This window comes from Brassica napus, chromosome C9, assembly GCF_020379485.1.
Source record: "Brassica napus cultivar Da-Ae chromosome C9, Da-Ae, whole genome shotgun sequence".
NCBI lineage: Eukaryota > Viridiplantae > Streptophyta > Magnoliopsida > Brassicales > Brassicaceae > Brassica > Brassica napus.
The window spans coordinates 17,337,064-17,359,810 of NC_063452.1; the positions used below are offsets into that span (position 1 = coordinate 17,337,064).

The 22,747-nt window shown below is 37.4% G+C and overlaps 2 protein-coding genes across 3 annotated transcripts; both read left to right on the plus strand.

Moving 5' to 3' along the window:
• Positions 1-11,057: 11,057 nt before the first annotated feature.
• On the plus strand, positions 11,058-16,235 carry LOC106427421 (protein FAM135B). Of its 2 annotated transcripts, none has more exons than XM_013868144.3 (15): positions 11,058-11,390; positions 11,769-12,055; positions 12,128-12,213; positions 12,300-12,445; positions 12,543-12,796; positions 13,204-13,261; positions 13,362-13,583; positions 13,675-13,808; positions 13,882-14,068; positions 14,138-14,197; positions 14,283-14,531; positions 14,606-14,864; positions 14,956-15,161; positions 15,247-15,297; positions 15,789-16,235. In XM_013868144.3, exons 2-15 carry the CDS (start codon positions 11,814-11,816, stop codon positions 16,089-16,091), a joined length of 2,457 nt encoding a protein of 818 aa, XP_013723598.1. In that variant the 5' UTR covers positions 11,058-11,390; positions 11,769-11,813; the 3' UTR covers positions 16,092-16,235. The 2 variants fall into 2 exon arrangements, with proteins under 2 accessions (XP_013723598.1, XP_013723599.1); XM_013868145.3 differs by having other exon boundaries at positions 11,059-11,390; positions 13,207-13,261.
• Positions 16,236-16,468: 233 nt separating this feature from the next.
• On the plus strand, positions 16,469-17,330 carry LOC106427377 (uncharacterized protein At1g43920, Chloroplastic-like). Its single transcript, XM_013868105.3, has 2 exons — positions 16,469-16,735; positions 16,825-17,330. The coding sequence occupies exons 1-2, from the start codon at positions 16,577-16,579 to the stop codon at positions 17,074-17,076; spliced, it is 411 nt and encodes a 136-aa protein (XP_013723559.1). The 5' UTR covers positions 16,469-16,576; the 3' UTR covers positions 17,077-17,330.
• The last annotated feature ends 5,417 nt before the right edge of the window (positions 17,331-22,747 follow it).

The following is a 22,747-nucleotide window of genomic DNA, read 5'->3' on the forward strand; positions in this document are numbered from 1 at the left end:
TCGCAAAATACACGTAACAACCACGAAACGATTTCCTCGTAAAATACTCGTAAACTTTTCCTCGTTATTTCCTCGCAAATGTTTCCTCGTAAAATAGTCGTTAATTGTTTCTCGTCATTTCCTCGTAAGGTTTCCACGTAAAGAGGTCGTACATTAGCTACGAATTTACTTCGTTTTTATTATTTTTACAGAATTTAAAAATATAATTAAAAAATAATTAAAATTATTTAATTTAATAATAAATTAAAATTTAAAATAAAAATAAATCAATATGAAAATATTTTATATATAAATAAGTTTTGAATTTATATAATACAACAACCAAAAAAAAAACTAAGGGTCGTTCATCGCCCGGTAGAATTCATCACTCCTCCTCGTAACATCCGCCTCGTTATGTACGTCGGATGACTCGCCTTGAATGGGATGTTGTTGTCGCATGTTCCTCAACATGGACTCCCATTCCGGATTTGTGGCCGCAATAACGTCCAAGAAACCCTCGACTCCACCCATACGAGATTTTGTCGCGGTCAACTCGTTACGCAGCTGAGCGGACTCTCTACGCAGCTCAGTGACTTCATCATCCCGTCGCTGACCATAAGACGATGTCGCTCTCGGAACATCGTTGACGGAACCAATACCCAACGTCCGTCCCTTTTTTTTAGGGACAACCTTAAAAACAAAAAATAAATATTGTAAGTAAAAATTTAAAGTTAAATTAAATGAATAATAAAAAATTAATTTTTTTGAAAATTTACCTCCTCGTAAATCTTATCCACGTCAAGTGTGGATAAGGTGACGGGTAATCCGTCGGTAGACTGCTGGGTCAGCTGAGTCTGGCGGTCTTCAACCCGAGCAACTACGTCGTTGTAGATTTGCTCGGACTTGCCATCTACAAATACGCCCGCCTTGTTCTTGTGGGTCCTCTCGTAAAGTTCCATAAGAGAAGGGAGATGTCCCGTCTCTTTGGCCTAAAAAACAGTTAAGAAAGTTAGAATAAATTAATATATATATTAAAAAAATTATTTAATAAAATATTTAATTACCATTTCCAAACGGACACCGGCGTGGGGTTTTTGGCCCGTAGTGTGAAGCATCGGCCCGTTCCCGTGCTCATCGACCGTGTTACGGGAGTTAGAGCAAGCCTGGGCGATTCTAATGGAATCAGGAAGGCGCCAATAACGGATGAGGCCATCCCACACATCCGTGGTGAGCTCAGCGGGTTTGCCACGCTCATACCCCTTCACGATCCAGTCACCCTTCCAGTTGGAGACCGTGTCCAACAAGCGAACTTTCGCCTTCGCGTTAAACTTCTTCCTCACCCTCTCAGTGATCCCCAAGGCCCAAGTATATTTTTGCTGTTGGAAAAATAAATTAACAATTAGTTTTTTAGAAAGTATATATATAAATCATGAAAAAATTAAAGTATATATAATTAATTAATAGAAACTTACAGCGTAAATTTTGAACCACGTCTTTCTGACGTAGTGAGGCGTCTTACTCCAGTTTGGATGTGGCATGGAGAAGTAACCCTTGATCGTGTCGGTTACGTCCGATGCAAGACATCCGTCAACCCCCCACCTGGAAAATACAAATTTAAAATATAAATTATTTTTTAATGTTATAAAAGAAATTTAAACGAATTAAAAAAAAATTAATGCAACATACCACAAAGTTCCGTCCGGTCGGTCTGGGTCGATGACTGGTAAACCTTCTCTGCCTGGCAGACTGAGAATGTCCTCTACAGTGTACTGCGAGTAAGGAGCACTCGGAGGCACCATCAAATCAGGATGAATATCGGCGGCCATCGGAGGTGCCATCGGAGGAGGCACAGGAGGAGGCATCGGAGGAGGCACATGAGGAGCCGATGGTGCAGTAGAAGAAGTAGACCCAGAGACTCTCTGAGTGTACTGAGTCTCGGGGACAGTCTCCTGGCCCGAAGAACTGGGAGCGGAAGAAGAGGCCGGGTCTAAACGACTACCCGGCTCACCGAAGATCTCTCTGTAATGGGCAGTAAGTCTTCCTTTTCGAACCTGGAAAAAAAATGAAATTTTTAAAATTAACATCAACAATATATTTCCCAACATTATCCACATAATCAACACTAAACAACATAAAATCCGCAAACCTATCTAAATTCCCTATACTAACCACCTAATCTATCATAAACTAACCAAATTAGAGAGGAATCAGAGAGGCTTACCATTGCTACGAAATGGAGAGGAAGTAGAGAGGAAGTAGAGAGGAAAGAAAGAGTGAGCGCTCGGGTGTATATATAAGATTACATATCGTCGCAAATTCCTCGTAAGTTTACGACGAAATAGCGAGCAGTTACAAAGGCCCGTCTTTTTTTTTACGAGGAAATTGCGAGGAATCACAAAGGCCCGTGTTTTTTTATACGAGGTATTAACGACGATTTACCTTACGAGGAATTAACGAGGCTTGCTTTCCTATAAATATACCTACAACTCTCACTCTCAAACCACACACAAACTCCCAAATCACACCTTATCTCAAATCACAATCCTCAAAAAAATCCTATTCAAATTATAAATATTTGAAAAAAATAGGAAAAGGAGAAGATATTAGAATTCATGTGGGCGAGACTTACGTATTATAATTGCTGGAAGTCTTGCCACATGTTAATCTGGTATTTCTCTCCTTTTCCTTTTTTTTTCAAGTTTGTACACTACGAGATATTTACGACGATTTGTACTTACGTGGAATTAACGGGTTTATGTATAATCCGTTTACGTGGTCTTTACGACGATTTCTGCTTACGTGGAATTAACGAGTGTTTTGTTTAAATCATTTTACGTGGTCTTTACGACGATTTGTGCTTACGTGGAATTAACGAGTGTTATGTTTAAATCCCTAGAATCCGAAACCCGAAACCCGAAACCCGAAACCGAAACCCGAAACCCGAAACCCCAAACCCCAACCCCCAAACCCGAAACCCGAAACCCAAACCCCATCTTTAATTTTCTACTTCATATATTCCAAACCCCATATTTAATTTTAAGTTTCGTCGTTATTTTTAACGAGTGTTATGGTTAAATCCCTAGAACCCGAAACCCGAAACCCGAAACCCGAAACCCGAAACCCGAAACCCGAAATCCAAAACCCGAAACCCCAAACCCCGAACACCTAAACCCGAAACCCCAAACCCGAAACCAAAAACCCGAAACCCGAAATCCAAAACCCGGAACCCCAAAACCCGAAACCCCAAACCCCAAACCCGAAACCCGAAACCCGAAACCCCAAACCCCAAACCCCATATTCCTTATTTTCTACTTCATATATTCCAAACCCCATATTTATTTTTAGGTTTCGTCGTTATTTCCTCGTTGTATTACGTTATATTTACGACGATTTCATCCTACGTGGTTTTTACGACGAATTCATCCTACGTGGTATTTACGACGATTTAGTCCTACGTGGAATTAACGAGTCCTTCGTCGTTATTTACTCGTTGGAATACGAGGACTTTACGACGATTTAAGCTTACGTGGAATTAACGAGTGTTATGTTTAAATCCCTAGAATCCAAAACCCGAAACCCGAAACCCCAAACCCCATATTCCTTATTTTCTACTTCATATATTTCAAACCCCATCTTTATTTCCATTCCAAACCACAATTCCCACATTTGCTTATTCATAAAACAAACTCCCACATTACCTTATTCATAAAACAAACCCCACATTATCTTATTCATAAAACAAACTCCCTCATCTTATTCATAAAACAAATACATCAATCGGATACATCGACATTCTCGTCATCACTAGAAACATCATCATTTTCATTAAACTCGTCTTCAACAGCTTCGTCTGTGGCATCATCGGTAAGATCTTCGTACTCGTGATTATGCGGATCAATGAGAAGGATATCATCAATTTCTTGTTCAGGTTCCTCAACTTCATTTATCTGTTCTTCTTGCAATGGTGGTTCTTCTCCACTGATGATTCGTCCTCGAGGTGTAACTTTGATTACTGCTAACCAATTTATACCTGAATCTCTCATCCGAGGGTATGGAAGGAAGCTAACTTGGTCTGCTTGTGAAGCTAAGATGAAAGGCTCGAATTTGTTGTACCTTCGTCCACCGTTGACATCAACTACACCGAATTTGTTAGACCGAACACCTCTGTTGACGACGGGGTCGAACCATTCACATTTGAAGAGGACGCATTTCAGCTTCAGTATCCCTGGAAATTCGACTTCAATAATCTCCGTCAAGATCCCGTAGAAATCTGTTTCCCCTTTCACACATATTCCATAGTTACTGGTCGCCCGTTGTCTACCATAGTCATATGTATGAAAAGTATAGCCTCGTGTGAAATACATCTGTGATGTGGTGACCTTTACAAGTGGAGATTGAATTACTTCGTGTAACCACTTAGGATAATCTGCATCGTCGTCGTCATAATCAACCTGCAAAAATAAAGAGAATGTTAATGAAATACAGATAATGTATGAAATTTTTTTAGTTAATACCTGATTCCGCAACCACTTAATGAAGTGTTGATCTTTCCTTTTGTCTACGTCACTTGTGGATATACCAGGAAATGTTTCTTCGACTTGAGAAACAAATAGGCTGTAAAATCACATTTTATAGGAATGAATCTCTCGCAATTATACAATTAATTATACTTATATGTGTTTCGAAGTGTCAATATATGTTACCTTTCAAAATAACGAATCAATGGATCTTCGCAATTGAGTAGAATATAGGTGTGTGCACTATGAGCGTCTTGTTCACTCGACCACCAAACCTCTTTAGACTTCCCACCGAGTCGCCCAATCTGGCTAAAGATGTCTGGAACACCAGCAACTGCATATGTTGGCGCAACACCACCATCATCATATCTTCTTGGAGCTCTTCTCCGTGTACGTACTTTTGACGCAAAGTAGTACGATGTGAAGTGAGAAACTTCTTCCGTCAAACTTCCAGCAATTATAGAACCTTCAACTTTGGCGAGGTTCTTTGCTTTTCCCTTCAAATATTTCATGGCTCGCTCATACTGATACATCCATCCGTAATGTACAGGTCCACGAAGCAATGCCTCATATGGGAGGTGGACAGCTAGATGCTCCATGACGTCAAAAAATCCGGGAGGAAATATCTTCTCCAAGTTGCACAATAAGATGGGAATGTTCTCCTGAAGCTGTTCCACAACTTCTTCTTTAAGAGTGCGTGTGCTCAGATCCCTGAAAAATGCTCCAATGCCTTTTATATTCAAAAAAAAATTAAACACATTGTTAGTCATATATTATTTTGTAAATTATTGTGATATAATACACTACGTACCTGCAAGTGCTTCATGTACGTTTGTTGGAAGTAGCTCCGCAAATGCAAAGGGCAGTAGTCGTTGCATAAATACATGACAATCATGACTCTTCATCCCGGAGAACTTTTGACCCTTTTCAACACATCTAGAGAGATTCGAAACATACCCATCGGGGAACTTCACTTCTGATGCCACCCAGTTGAACAACACCGACTTTTTTTCTGAAGATAATCTGAATATCGGAACGGGAACTTGTCCATTGCTTTTAATATGTAACTCGCTTCTTGAGCAAATATCCGGCAAGTCCAACCTCGATTTTATGTTGTCTTTTGTCTTCCCTGGGACATTCAATATTGTATTCATGATGTTCTCAAAGAAATTCTTCTCTATATGCATCACATCGAGGTTGTGGCGCAGAAGAAGATCCTTCCAATATGGCAACTCCCAAAATATACTCTTCTTGTGCCAGTTGTGATGAACACCGTAAGAATCTGGCATATTACGAGGGACATGCCAATTACCACCCCAACGAACTGTTTCGTTAGCTCCGTAGTAGTCGATTTGCGCTTCAATTTGTTCTCCAGTTAGATATGGAGGAGGAGTGTCTCTCACAACCCTTTTGTGCCTAAACAAATTCTTGTTTCTTCGGTAAGGATGGCCAATGGGAAGAAATCGACGGTGACAATCAAACCAACTTGTCTTCCTACCATTCTTCAGTTGAAACGCATCTGTCGTTCCATTACAATATGGACAAGCTAATCTCCCATGTGTAGTCCATCCAGACAACATCCCATAGGCAGGAAAATCACTTATGGTCCACAAAAGCATCGCTCGCATCGTAAAATTCGTCTTCGTTGAACAGTCATACGTCCTCACCCCTGTTGACCACAAATCCTTCAACTCTTTTATCAGTGGTTGTAGGAAAACATCCAGGGACCTTTTTGGATGGTTCGGACCAGGTATTAATATGGTCAAGAATAGTAACTCCCGTTGCATGCACATCTCCGGTGGCAGGTTGTATGGAGTAAGAAAGACTGGCCACAATGAATATTGTCTCCCTGACATTCCGAACGGACTAAATCCATCTGTGCATAATCCGAGATACACATTCCGGATATTGCTAGCGAAATCTGGATGTACTTTGTTGAAATGTTTCCAGGCTCTTGCATCTGATGGATGAGTCATCTCACCATCCGTCTGAGTATGCTCGGCATGCCATCTCATCTTTCCAGCAGTCTGCTCTGATTGATACAATCTTTTCAATCTATCTGTAATTGGTAGGTACCACATCCTTTGGTACGGTACCCTATTACGTCCCCGTCCTTGCGGCTTGAATCGTGGCTTCTTGCAGAATCGACATTCTTCTAGCTTCTCATCATCTCCCCAATAGATCATGCAGTTGTCGATGCAAACATCTATCATCTCCGAAGGCAACCCAAGACTATAAACCAGTTTCTGAATCTCATAATAAGAATCAGCAGACACATTGTCTTCCGGCAAGTACTCTTTAAACAAGTCCGCCCATTCGTTCATGCAACTTTCAGGTAGATTGTGATCAGTTTTAATATTCATCATTCTAGCAGCTAACGACAATTTAGAGAGACCTTCTCTACAACCACTGTAAAGTGGTTGATTCGCCGCGTTTAACATTTCGTAAAACTTTTTTGCATCTATATTAGGTTCTTCATCTTCATCATGAGCTACGAATGCATCAGCTACCATATCATGAACCCTATCATAATCTACCATCTCCTCCTGATGGTAACTATGTTCATTATGCAAATGATGATCAACCGGTTCTTTTTCCTGAAAATTGCTATTACTACTACTAGCTTCATTCTGATCATAATTAAAACCTTCTCCATGTTGAAACCAGATATAGTAATTTGCCGTGAAACCTCTATTTATTAAATGCTTCCAAACATTTTCACGATTTGCCAGTTTCGAATTGTTGCATTTCCGACAAGGACAGAACATCTTACCACTTTCTTGGGCGAGCGGTGTTGAATCTGCTTGATGCATAAATGTCTCCAGACCCGCAAGGTATTCTTTCGTCACTCTCCCGTTAGCATCTCTATGCATATACATCCACTTCCGCAACTCGTAAATAGTCCCGGAGCCAGCCATTTTTTTTCTTTCACGTTTTTTGTTGTTGGTGTGTTTAAAATGATGTTCAAACATCCATATTTATAGGAAAATTCGAATCTGGTAGTTGTAATTTTGCTATGAATTTACGACGAAAATTAATTAGGTGGGCAAAAAAAACGTGTAACACCTATAAAGTTGGTGGATTCAAAAATTTCCTCGCTAAATACACGTAAACTATTACCTCGTAAATACCACGCAAAGTTTACGTCGTATTTACGAGGAAATAGTTTTTCCTCGTAAAATACTCGTAAAATTACATCCACTTTACGACGAAACAGTTTTGTCGTTACGTTACGAGGAAATAACGATGACTTTAGTTTTTCACGTAAATTCGTCGTAAACTCGACGCAAATTTACGAGGATTGTTTTTCCTCGTTAATTTTCGTAGTTAAGCATGTGTTTTCTTGTAGTGTATCACTTTCTCATTTTCTGCATGTGAAGGTTTGGCAAATGCGTTTTCTAAATTTTACTATACTATATTTGTTCAATATGTAGTATAGACTATTATATTCATACATTTTTGCTATAATTTCGTCTTTTTCGACGCTTTATTTTAGAAATTCTCTTTACTTACGGGAGCCACCTTTATTCGCCGTGTAAAAGATAGATTTGAATAATTGAGAAGTTGACACAAGAGAATAATAATTGTAATATAAATCATAAAAACTATACTATACTATATGTGTTTGACAAATAGTATATAATAATCAATTTATACAAATAGCATATTAGTAAACATAATTGTCTTACTAACTATAATAGTCAACCCAAGCAAAATGAAAACACCCAACCCATGGAACACAATAAAGACCAAAACATATTACACTGTAAACAAAACAAAAAGAGACAGAAAAAGATGATGAAGAGAAGAGGAAAAAAAGAAAGGCAAGAAGAATGAGAAAAATAAAAAAGAATGAAGAGAAGAAGAAAATGGAGAAATCTGAAATAGAAAAAGTACTGTAAAAAATTATATTGTATTACTAAAATAGAATAGTATATAGTACTTACAATATTTTATAACCAATTACATATTAGTTGTTCAAGGAGAATTAAAACTCTAGACAAATCAATTCATATAAATTATTTAATCTATATACTCTAACATAATATATCAAATATATATATATATATATATATACATATTTTAAAAATTTTGAAACACATCATAAATAGAAAAAAATATATATTTTTGTGAGTATTTTATAAATCTGAATAATTGTTTTTAAAGAAGCTAGAAAATAAATAAGATTAGAGGGAAAAACATTTTACAACAAAATAAAAAGAAAATAAAGGAAAAACAAAGCCACTACATATGCTTATACAGAAGGGTATAATTGCAATTAATACATAATATATATTGCGTATCCTAGCCATTTAGTTGCTGTGGTCATTTGTCTAATTAATATATATTTTTTTTTTTTTGTAAACTACCTAATTAATATTTTTTCATGGTTATATTTGCCAATTTCTCTACTAATAAACCACTATCGCGTAGTTATTTTTAATTTTCAAAGTCGACGGTGGGTATTTATAATATAATTGAATATGGCTGTCTTGTCTGTATATTTTATGGATCGAAGGTGCAGTATGTCAATGAAGAAGCTGTAGGCGTCGTTAATTTGTTTTAACTATCTGAGAGCTTCTCTTGGATATATCAGTAACTTGCGACAAATTTAATGCATGTTTGTTCCATTCTTTTGCAAATGATCACGCGGATAGCTTATGATATTGCAATTTACGATATAGGAGTTTTACGATAATCTTAGATTTCATTTGTGGTTTTTAGTAGTTTATTTGTCTTTATGCTACTTTTTTTTTTACAAAAGGTTTGCTATTAAATACTGCTAGAAAAGTTACAAGAGAATGGCTCAGCCATAGAGTTCAGAATAAGAAGTCTGCTACTTACTTTTCATGTAATCTTTTGTTATAAATAAAAATTAGTATAAAATTTAACATTTTACAAAAAAATGATACAATGTCTTTCTATCCAAGATTTCAAATATTCATGGTTCAATAATAATCATGATGTTTAGATTCTGAGTTTGAAAAGAACATTAAGACTTTGTATTGCTAAACAAAGCTCAAGAAATAAATGAAGATGCCACTCGTGATGCTAACTATCTATTCCATTTAGCTTTACAAAAAGATGTGTCTCTTTCTAACAACTTTGTTCTTCAATGGATTTATGCGTTAGCCTACAATTGTGAAGGAATCTACAATGGTCCATATATGCACAATTTAATTATATACTATTACATATTGATTTCATAGAGACTTTTAGGATAAAACAGAATTTTTTTTTTTAGTTTGGACATGGGTACATCTAATTTTTGGCTTTGAAGATGCCGTCAAAAAATGCCAGTATCAAACGAGGGTTTATCGACTTGGCAAAGCCGATAAAAAGGCCGATATACCAATTTTAAAACTTTACGCTTTATTTTCTTCAATATTTTCCTAAGAATGTTATCGACATAAGAATGTTATCGACATCTCATGATAGTTCTAAAGATATCTTGATTTTTGTACAGATAGGGCAAACAAAAAAATAAACATGAGTGCATTTGTTAGTTTTTTTCGGTGTAAAGTCTTGTAAATATCTACTCCTACGATGTCTTATGCTTTTTTTTTTTGGACATCCGATGTCTTATGCTTTGTTTAGTCGTTGAATGGAAAAATCACATGTTCAATGGAAAATCACATGTTCAGCTGTAGTTAAATCACAGAATTTCTAAGTTCTTGATTTATAAACTAAATGTTCAAAGAATTTTTTTTACGCAAAACTATAGTATTTAAATAACAAAAGCAAACGGCATTGTTATTTTCTTAGATAAGTGTCACGAAAATATCCAGACCCAAAGAATCAAAAGGAAACTGATATAAATACCCCAAACTGCTATACCTAAAATTTTGGTACTAAACTCGATCTGACATAAGAATCAAATGATTATCCAAAATATAAACATATATTCAAAAAAATAAAATAAAATAAATATATATTCAAAAACTATTAGCTATATTAATATTTGTAATAATTCAAGTATCATAAATTATAATTATAAACCGGAATATATTAATTAATATCTGGTTATTTTAGTAGTTTGGATATTTTGAATAATTTAGATACAATAGCTGAACTGTATCCATAGTTATTTGCAAATAAAAACAATTAAACTATATCGGACGAGTATTTGAATAAAAACCGAACCATACAAAACCTGACCGAAAAAATAAAAAATACTCGAGTAAAACCTATCAAAATACTCGTCGTATATAGTTGAATTGTTTGTTTTTATTTGCAAATAATTATGGATACTCGAGTAAAACCTATCAAAATATTCGTTGGATTAATCGGTTGGGCATGACTCCCCAAGTTATTCAAAAAAAAAAACCTATCAAAATATCCAGAATTTATAAAAGATATAATCTGAACCGAAACCAGAACCAGAACTAGCGCACCTAATTCTTGAATTTAAAGAGTTAGGTCTCGAATTCGACCCATATGGTTAGGCCATAAGTTTGTCGGCCACGAAGCCTAACAAAACTAACTTGGTGAAGGAATCCGAAATTTAACGTGCCAGATCCCATAATATTTAGCAGCCCACTAAGATAAACGAAAGCCCATAACTAAATAGTCAAGTAACCCGAAACATACATCCTTCACTGTACGAATCGAAAAGAAGGACACGGCGTGGATCGCGATGATGGTCTCTCGTATGAACATTCATCCTTCTTACCCGACAACTTTAATCAAAAACATCCGACCACAGCTTATTTCTTTTTTAAAAAAGAAATAATTAAAATCCTCAAATTGCTCGAACAAAATGCTGTTCCTGTACTAAAGTTTGTAGCTTTCCCAGATCCTTTTCTCCATTTCTTCCCCATAAGCTAATGAAAACAGAGACATAGCAAATCGTGTTCTGGGAATCGTCAGATCTTGATCTGAGAAGACTTACAGGTTCTGTTTCTTCTCTGTGATTGCGTTAAGATGTTATATAAGCTCTGACAAATGATGGGTCTCGATCAAGTTTCCGTCTTTATTAGTTTTTTTTTTTTGTTCTCTGGGTTTCTCTCTGATATTGATTTTATTTACAAAAGTGTTTTTCTTTTATGCACAGATTTGGTATTATTGGTATGGTTTTTTGTTCGTTGCAATTCCACTAGCTTAGATGAAGACTATTAAATGAAACCAAAACTTTCTTCTATTCATTATTTAGAGAACTTCTTTTCCTAAAAGATAATACCTGGTTTGCTTTTTATATGAGATGATCACATTTATTTCGAATAACTGAACTGAGAATTGGGAAATGATTCTGAATAATCACTTTTGTTGCAGGTCCTAGTCGCTGAGTAGCTCGAAGAGCTGATTCAAAATCGTTGGATGGTCTTGAGAAAACACACATTCCAAGATAATAGAAAAAGTGATGTGCGTTTTTATATTTCACATATGTTACGCCATCTTGGATGGCTATTTGGATTGAGCAGAAGAAGTAGGCGAGCAAAGACACTTGACGCTAAACCTTACATAGATAATAGGGTTAAGCCAGTACTAATGGTTGACACGGTTCAAGAAGTTGCCATTTATATCCACAGGTTTCATAACCTTGATCTTTTCCAACAAGGGTATGTGACATTTCTTTGCCTTAACTCAACATTTTTCTAGAAAAAGAGTTCTAATTCATTTATTTTTATTAGATGGTATCAAATAAAAATCACCATGAGATGGGAAGATGGTGATAACGCTACTCGTGGTATTCCTTCAAGAGTCGTTCAGTATGAAGGTTGGTTTGTATCTTTGTTGTTGCGTTCGTGTGCGTCTATTCCGAGTATAATTTAGACAGAGAGAATTGGTTTGGTTTTGTTACAGCTCTGGAATCAGGCTCTAATGGAGTGTGGAGGATAGATGATAAAGACAATAGTTTCTTCACACAGCCTTTCCAAATCAAATACGCAAGGCAGGACGTTCGTCTGTGTATGATGATTTCATTCACTTTGCCACTTCAAAGATATGACGTAACAATCTCTACTCTCATTACTCATCCTAACAAATTCCAAAAGTTATGTTTTGTTAGAATGAGTTTCTTATGAGAAATGAATCTTTGGTACGCAGGGGTCGGCTACATCTGCTGCTATATTGAAATTTGAGCTCATGTATGCTCCAGCTATGGATAATTCATCAACGAGGCAATTAGAAGCTTTGCCTGCTGCGATTCATGAGTTTCGTATTCCACCCAAGGCCCTTACAGGCGTGCATTCATACTGTCCTGTGCATTTTGACACACTCCATGCGGTTCTTGTCGATGTGAGTGTCCACATCAGTGTATTGAAATCTGCTGCTTATAGACGACCTCCAAGTCTTTCAAGGTTTGTCAAAAAGAATTTCTTTTTGCATTTTGCATTAACTTAATATCGGGAAAATGATCAGTTCCAACCTCAAACAATTTCCTTCGTGCTTTTTCCTACCTCAACTTTGTTATCGTGATGATTTCATCTTAAACTAACATTTATTTAAGATAAACTATCTGAAATATCAAATTCAAACCGAAATCAATTTTGACCAAAATGATGTTTGTCAACCATCCTTAAATTTACCCGAAAAACTGAAAAATATACCGAAAACCCAAAATGTATCAAAAATAATTTAAAACCCGAAAAAACCTAATATACTTAAAATCCAAAAATGTACCTAAAATTTATCCGAAAACTTAAAAATGTTTGGATTCTACAGAACTTTATATTTATGTTAGTTCATATCTCAACGTGTTTTGAAGCAGAGTGGTGAGTAACAGTAAAAGTGTCAGTGGCAGCAGTGCTCAATCTTTCAAGAAAGTATGTCCTTATGATTCATTACTGTTTCAGTCGTTTGTTTTGTCTAGATTTTGAAAACTTCTTGTTGATTTGGTTGCATACACTTTTGTTAATTGACTAGGCACTTGGTCTGCTTGCTTCTGCTGACAAGAAAATGGTGTCATTCGTTAAAGCATTACTTGGAGCACGCGACATTCTACTCGAGGAAATGACAAGACTTGGCGAGGCAATTGGAAAATCAATTGATTTGTCTGACTTTGTATCAGATATGAACAATGTTCCTTTATCTCAATCAGCAGTTCCCGGTTCAGGACAAGGCAAGGAACAAAACAGTCCTCTTGAGGTCCTTGCTTTTATTTTTGATGCCAACTAGTTTTTTTTATCTGACTATATTTTTCTTCTTCTTTTTAATTATTCTCCATTCTTTGGTACAGAAGCTGCAGATTACATTTGATCTAACAAGTGATGACTGGCTTCATGAACTCTCCAAGGATCATCTAACTCGTTTATTCCACTTACTTGGCACCCAACTGCATTATCTTTGGAACACATTTCTTGGATTTCACCGGTAATTTCTTTTGGACTTTAATGATTTAAGATCTTTTTCTAAAAGCTAAGATCAACATTCTTGGCTTTTATAGGGATAATAACACAAAAATACTGGAATATCTTCGTGATGTTTGGAGAAAAGATCGTAGAGCTGAATGGTCGATATGGATGGTGTACTCTAAGGTTGAAATGCCACATCATTTTATAAACAGTGGAATGAGTGATATCATAAACCACAGTGCACACAAACGAGCCTCAAGTGTCTTGAAATTGACTGATGTGAGTTTTAGTCTTCTGTTTCTATTTTACCAATTTTTTTTGGCTCATCCAAGTTTTGCTTTGATGCAGCCTGCACAACTTGCAGCTAACCGTGCTGAACTTCACCGTCGAAGCATCGCGCAAATGAGGGTTTGTTCTGTGCTCTCTGTCCCCTCTTGGCATCACAAGCTGTTGATTTTGATGTGTCAATGCATTTTTTTTTTGTGTGGTGCAGATTAACAACCGGTCAATACAAGACATGCATATACTTGGGGATCCTATGCGAGTTCCTATTATTATAATCGAACGTGTCTTGAATGCACCAAGACGCACTTTGAGTGATAACTCTTACTTGAGACATGTGGATATGCTCGATTCCGGCTTGCTTAATGCGGTCAATGATGATGGGGAGAAAACAAAAGCTACCAGCTCCCAGAAAAGTGCTCGTGAACTAAAGATAGTTGTTTTCGTTCATGGTTTCCAGGCAAGTATCTTAGCTAGTAGCATCTGTTTATCACTTGCTTGATAGAGTTTTTGTTCATATTTTCTCTACTGTAGGGGCATCACTTGGACTTGAGGCTTGTCCGGAACCAGTGGCTTATGATAGATCCGAAGATAGAGTTTCTCATGTCCGAGGCAAATGAGGAGAAAACACATGGCGATTTCAGAGAAATGGGACAAAGGCTGGCGCAAGAGGTTGTTTCTTTCCTCAAGAGGAAGAAGGATAGGTATGCGAGACAAGGACATTTGAAAAGCATCAAGTTGAGTTTTGTTGGGCATTCTATTGGTAACGTGATCATCAGAACAGCAATCTCTGGTAAATGTTCTTTAGAAATCCCGTTGATGTTGAGTGATTCATCTTTTTAGTTTTGTTTCATCTTTGTTTTTTTTTGTTTTTGATGTTTCAGATGGTTTGATGGAACCATTCAGGAAGTATCTACATACGTATCTATCGCTTTCGGGTCCACACTTGGGTTATCTGTACAGTACAAACTCTTTGTTTAACTCAGGACTTTGGCTCTTAAAGAAGTTGAAGAGTACACAGGTTATTCATCAGCTTACACTCACTGATGATCCTGATCTCCGGCAGACTTTCTTTTACAAACTCTGCAAGGTAGAGACAAACATCTCAACTTTTCTTCACTGCAGGTTCAGTTTTTGTTGTTCTGTTCTAATATTTGGTTTTGAATCCTTTTCAGCAAAAGACGTTGGAACATTTCAAAAATATAATTCTCCTGTCCTCACCTCAGGTACTCCTTTCTCTTCCCCATGGCTCTAAAGAATCGGTCTAGGCAGCAACTTGGTCTTTAGTCGAAATGATTTTTTTTTAAATATGAGTTTTTTTGAAGAATCTGATTTATAGGACTCAAATTGGTTAAAACTGTCTTAAATTGTTTAAAATTGGTTTAAATCTATCTAAACTAGTCTAAATCTATTAAATTAAGCTATAATCTTGGTACTAATTCACAAATTTATCTAATTTCTTTCGCTTTATAATTTATCAAAATAACTATATAATTAAATCCAAAAACTAAAATAGTTTATAGAAATGTAAAATACAAATATAATAAATGTTAACGCTTAGGCCTCAGCCGTCTAGTTGCTAGTTTTCTAGGTTTAGTTACCGCCTACCTATTTCTTGAACATTGCTCTTCCCTCTTTAAGGTTGATTGTGTGAAGAAGTTTGAGACTTGTGAAGGTAATGAAACATCTTTTGCTTTGTGACTGTTATACAATGCAGGATGGTTATGTTCCATATCACTCGGCAAGAATTGAATCGTGCCAACCAGCTTCATTCGACAGTACAAAAAGGGGAATCGCATTCTTGGAAATGCTGAATAATTGTATGGACCAATTACGTGGACCAGCACCTGAAGCGCCGCATCAGCAAAGGGTTTTCATGCGCTGCGATGTTAACTTCGACATGACTGTGTATGGACGTAACCTGAACTCGTTCATCGGACGTGCTGCCCACATAGAGTTCTTGGAGTCTGATATCTTTGCAAGATTCATAATGTGGTCATTTCAAGATCTGTTCCGCTGATTTTTCCTGAACAGGATATTGAATTTTGTACAAATTTTGGTGGGACTATAAACTGTTGTATATTAGCTCAGTGCCGGTGCAGAATTTTACAAGGCCGCAAAGAGAAAAATAGACCGTTTTAATTTGGTAAAAATGTTAAACAAATCCTCGGCTTTTTCATTTGGACCATTATAATCCCCAGCTTTTGGAAAGACCTGAAAAACAATAAATTTTTCTTTTGACTTTAAAAACCCAGCTAACTTTTCTTTGAATGGATCAAATTAGACCCGACGTTAATTAGACTAACGGAACATGTTAACCCTGTTAATTTGCACAGTTAGCCAGTACGACAACGTTTTATCTTAAACTTCAAAATAAGATCTGAAACCCTAATATCATTTTCCCCCAAATCGATTTGGGGATTTTCTTGACACACCAACCCTAAAAATTACGATTACAACTCAAAATCCTCCAATCTCACACGATTGACTTCCCTTAGCACGAAGATGAGTTCGGATTCGACAGCTGAGAGTTCAACCGTGAACACATACGGTATTCGTGGGTTTCCGGCGAGCTGTGTTTGCGGGACTAAGACAACAATCTACACGTCTGAGACTAACAAGAATCCGGGGAGACCTTTCTTCAGATGTCTTACGAGAAGAAAGGTAGCTTCTTATCTTCTTGATTATATTGTTGTCGTTTATTCAAATTGAATATAAAGAAATATGCCTAAAATCTTATGGTTTTTGCATAGAACCACTTGTTTAAATGGGTTGAGGAGGCTGTTTATGAAGAGGTTCAAGATGCCTTACCAAAGATTGTACTGCTTGAAGCTGAGCTTAACAAAGAAAAATCTGATATTGAAGATTTGAAAGGCGTGGTCACTGAGTTGATGGAAGAGGTTGTAAGAGCCAAAACAGAGGTGAAGAGGTGTAAGGTGATGATGACGATCTTGTTTGTGATCATGTGCGTGATCATCATTGTCCTACTAGTTAGTTTGATGTAGAATTAAGTTAGTTATTTGCTTAATGTTTGGTCTTGACTATGTTTGGGGCTTAATTCAGTGACTATTATGTTGGTTTCATTGACTATGTTGTTGTTTGAAGTAATGAACTAAGTTGTTGTTGTTGGTTGAGATACAAACCAATCTTAAATAAAGCTTGATGAAACATAGCATAAGTTAAGTGTCAAAGCACTACAAAATAGATCCGAAAATACTGATACACAAGACAGAAACCTGAAAGCTGAGTGTTAAAGCACTAAAACTGAAACATGAGTGTCAAAACACTAAAACTTCAAAACACTAAATCCGAAAATACTATCTTCTGCTTCTGCCCCTTCCAACTTCGAAATCACGAAAACCATCGACCCCATACCGACGCATCTGAGTTTGGTGGTGCATGTGTGGCTTGTTCCCATCTCCCTGACTCTTGTGGCTGTGTTGATTCCCCTCGTGGCTGTGTTGACACTTGTGGCTGGGTTGGTTGTGATGATGAAACATGAGACTGTCCCTGGCTTGGTTGTGACGATGATGCATTAGACTGACAATGAAAAAAAAAATCAAGTGAGCATAAGAAGATCAGAAACAAACCAAAAACATCTTGAAACTTGCCTGATTTTTCCTAGGGCGACCTCGTGGTTTCTTGGGCTGACTTTCAACAAAGTCATTCTTACATGTCTTCTTGTTATGATGCTCTTGCTTGCAATTAGAACATGTAATAACTCGATCAGCACGAGTTAGTTTCGTGCTATCAGTTGTAGAGACTTTCGGGCCCTTCTCTGTCTCACCCTTGCTCTTGAACCTATCATGGTTCTTTGGTCTTCCCGGGTTTCCTTTTCTCCAAGGTGGTGGGAGGACACCTAATCTACCAGTCTCAGGCCATAGCTTCTTCCCTTGAACAGGCCTTACCCCCATACTATAGGTTTGACGCCACATAGCTATGGTATAACAAGGAGATACAAAGTCAGAAAGTTTTTTACCATCTTTAAGGATCACATAGGCGGCATGAATACAAGGAATTCCAGTCATTTGCCACTGGATACACCCACAACTTAGCTCATCCATATCCACAGCATAAGCCACACCACCATAATCAACCTCTGTGACTGGACCAACTGCTGGAAAGCTCATACAATCCTTAGACTTTGACTCCACTTTAGCCATCTGAAGATGCGTCCTTTTTGTGAACTTTGTCTTAGCATTTTTAGCCATTACAGCCCTTCTGAAGTTTCGAACCATACACTGTCTCCTTATATCCTCTAACATCTCCAATAATGGCTTCCTTCTTGCTTCACGGATGGTTCTGTTGAAGGACTCACTTAGGTTATTGAGATTATCGTTGCACAAGGTCCCTAATTTGAAATATGCTCTGGACCAAGTTTCTGGTTTGGTGACTTGAAGAGTAGCATAGGCGCCTGGATTGTACTCTTTCAGCCTCTCACTCCACATTTTATAATCTCCAATTGTATAACTCCTTGCTATTCGCCAGAAGAGTCTTTGTAGCTGCATGTCATGGCTGCTCTTCTTCCAATTATCGAAAATGTGTCTACAACACTGTCTATGCTCAACCTCTGGAAGAATGGTGTGGACTGCTTTCACTAAACCCTGCCAATTACAAGCATGAGACAGTTAAAAACACTAAGATACAGTAATGCTTTAAGCACTAAAAGCTTTAAAAAATCAAGATCAGACGTTTACCTTTTGTTTGTCAGACAATATAGCATAGCCTTTGCCATCCTTTAAGCCCAAGTCATTTGCGAGGTGTCTCACAAACCAGTCCCAATTCGTGTCATTCTCCACTTCTACTACTGCCCATGCAATCGGAACAATCCGATTGTCTCCATCACGTCCTACAGCAGCCAAGAGATGACCCTTTATGTCCCACTTTAGAAATGCTCCATCTAAACCCATTATCGGTCTACAAGAAGTCTTCCAAGTCTCCTTCAGCGCATGAAAGCAAACATATAGCCGGAAAAACCTCTGTTTACTTCCTACTGTCGGTCCAGGGATGGTTTCGATATCCATTGTAGTGCCAGGGTTGGTTCGAAAAATCTCAGCTTGATAATCCCATATCTTGTTGAAGTGTTCTTCGTGGCTTGCTTTTCTTTCTTTCATAACCTTTGTCTTCGCATTCCCACAAGCTTCCACACTCACAAACATCCTATACTCTCTCTGGATCTCAGAAGCAATTTCATGCTTGGTGATTTTGGGATTCAACCTCAGCCTCTCAGCGAACAGCATTGCTATAGTAGAACACTTCAAAAACTTTGAGTGTCCTGTTATCTCACACTTGTGCTCATTCACATAACATTTGATCATCAGCTTCTGTTTGCTCTTCTCATAAGAACAATACACCCTCCAGGGACACGAGCCATCTTCACACTTCGCACCTAACTTCAAAGCAGTGGACCGGTAAAGCTTGATGTTGCGTCGGGTTTTTAATGTATACCTGAGAAGGGTATGCTTGAATTCTTCAGCAGTGAAGAAAGTGTTTCCCAGCCCAAGCATTGCCTCTGGATCCACATCTTCTCTGTAGGCTAAACTGGGAATCGATTGTTCTTCATTTTCATCATCTGATGATAGAGGATCCGGAACTTCTTTTTCATGCTCCCAATACCATTCGTCCCCACTATCTTCATCATTCTCACAATCATCATTCCTCGCTACTTCTCCGAAGAAGACAGTCAAATCGCGACCAGTTTCTTCCTCGATACCACCATGACCGTTTGCTTCATCAGGGACTTCTTCGTTGTTTGGGACTTCTTCGTTGTCTGGGGCTTCATCAGCTTCGTCGTCACCGACAACACCACAGTCATCCTCGCTGATTTCTCCTTCTTCTTCCCTGTCGAGTACATCTGTTTTGCTTTTTTTCTTCTTACGTACATCAGCTTCGTCGCCGACTCCACCTTTTCTTTTCACTACAGAACTGGCACCACCGAGTTTCCCTTGTCGAGACTTCTTGTTCTTTTCATTAACCATCTTCTCTCTTCTTCTTTCTGGCGAAATCGTGAAATTAGGGTTCTTAATTGAGAAAACCCCCAAATCGATTTTGAGAGATAATGAGGAAGATGTGTTTTTTTAATTGAAGAGAAGACGACATCGTTTTGTTTAACGACGAAAATTAACTGCGTTTAGACGCTTTGTTAGTGAACTTAACGCCGGGTTTAAATTGATCCAATCGACAAAAAATTTGAGGTTTTTATGGTCAGTTAGGAACCTGGGGATTATAATGGTCCAAACGAAAAAGCTGAGGATTTATTTAACATTTTTCCCGTTTTAATTTATTACAAATGTGATATTATAAAAACAATTTTGCACACTCATAACTTGAACTCACCATCTCTTTACCTCTCAGAAATTTACTAAGGGACTCAACGCAAGAAAAGCTAAATGTTGGGTTTAAATGGTTTGATGGGCTGAGATACTGAGTTTAATCCGTAAACATCATAAAATCTTGGTAAGTTGAGTTTTGTTGGGCATTCTATTGGTAACGTCATCATCAGAACAGCAATCGCTGGTAAATATTCTTAGAAAATCTTGTTGATTTTGAGTGATTCATCTTTTAGTTTTGTTTCATCTTCGCTTTTTTTTTTGCTGTTTCAGATGGTTTGATGGAACCATTCGGGAAGTATCTACACACATATCTATCGCTTTCGGGTCCTCACTTGGGTTACCTGTACAGTACAAACTCTTTGTTTAACTCAGGACTTTGGCTCTTAGAGAAGTTAAAGAGTACACAGGTTATTCATCAGCTTACACTCACTGATGATCCTGATCTCCGACAGACTTTCTTTTACAAACTCTGCAAGGTAGACACAAAGATCTTAACGTTTCTTCACAGGCTCAGTTTTTGTTATTCTGTTCTAATATTTTGTTTTAAATTCTTTTTAGCAAAAGACGTTGGAAAATTTCAGAAATATAATTCTCCTTTCGTCCCCCCAGGTACTCCTTACTCTTCCCCTTTGCTCTACAAATCGGTTTAGGCAGCAATTGGGTCTAAGCCAAACCGATTTTTTTTTTTAAAATCTGATTTATATGACTCGGTTTAAATTTTCCTAAATCTGTTTAAATTTGTTAAATCGAATTATACTAGTCTAAATCTATTAAATTAAGCAGTAATCTTGGTAGAAATTCACAAATTCACAAATTGTCAAATTTCTTTTGTTTTGTATATCTAATTTTGATAATTCATCAAAATAAATCTATAACTTAACCCAAAAACTAAAATATTTTATATAAATGTAAAATATAAATATAATAAATTAATAAGTTATTAATGCATAGGCCTCGAATAATCCGTATAGTTGCTAGTTCTCTAGGTTAGTTACCGTCTACCGATTCTACGTTGTTCTCTTTGTTAAGGGATTCGAAGCTATGGTATCGTTCGCTCCTAATCCAAGGTCCCTTGATCTTTTCCATTGATTCAATCTTTGTTCATAACTCAAGAATTTTTCACACAGTTCACGGCCGCACCACTACATCTGGGGTGGATCCATGATCCAAAACATCCACTATGAAGTATCGGAAAACACCTCCGATGTGGTTTACCAGATCATTACTATCTCTTTGTCATGGATATACAAACCCTAGAGAGTATACAAGAGATATACAAGAGAATACATGGCTAAAAACTAAGCCTAGAACATCATATCTATGTCTAGCTTACTCTATTTTTTCAAAAGACGCCATGGAAGCACTTCCAGGATGCTTGAGGCTCATGCCTACGAGAGACTTGGCTTTTGCCTCGCTTAGAGATCCCTGTCGTGATCTCTCCTTCTTTGGATCAGCACTTGACCTAATGAGCTTCAACGATTAGGCCCATTATGTTGTCTGCGCGTAACTTGTGACAAGTCGGCCCAATATTGAACATGTCTGATGGGCTTGACCGAACCTCACAAAACTCCACCTGTTTGGTCCAAGTCTATAACCCTTCCTTTGTGCTGACACCTCCTGATGCTTGAGAAAACATGCTCATCTTATGTATCTCCCTGTCTTTTCTTATCTCTTCTCACTTCTCTCAGTTCCATCTTGAGCCAAGCTTGAAGTCCCTTCATGATCTTCTTGAAACCTGCATAAGCTTACACTTATACACCACAACCGCTTAAGTAGATTAAACACTTAAATCCACTTAACCCCATGACTGAAATTAGACATCGCGCTTGATGAAGGGTATGTGACAATCACATTGCCATTTTGAATTTTCATCATCTTCAGCTATTATCTTGAGTTGCGAACCCAGCTGCTACACTCCAAATGTCAAACTCAACTCCTCATTAACGTCGTGTTACTTCATATATTGTTTCTCCTCGTAAACTTATCAACAACACAACATTGCTGTCAAAATCACGAACCTGTTCAAGTCCTTGAACAAAAACCTGAACATCCTTCTCCAAGTTGATTTCCTCGTTGGCTTTTTGATTCCACTAATGTGCACTGAGCCTTGAACCAAATTACCGGAATTATGTGCAGCTACCTCAAAATCATACATGCTCCACACAAGAACAATCCTTGATTCAACTATTTCTCTTGCTTAAACATGGCAGCCTTGAACATCTTCTTGTACCGCTGTTACTCCGAACAGGACCCGCCATCCAACCATCATTGCCGGACATACTTTCGACACAACTTTGGTTCACCCTTCATATTGTTAACAGAAATTGCTACCACATAATTCTCC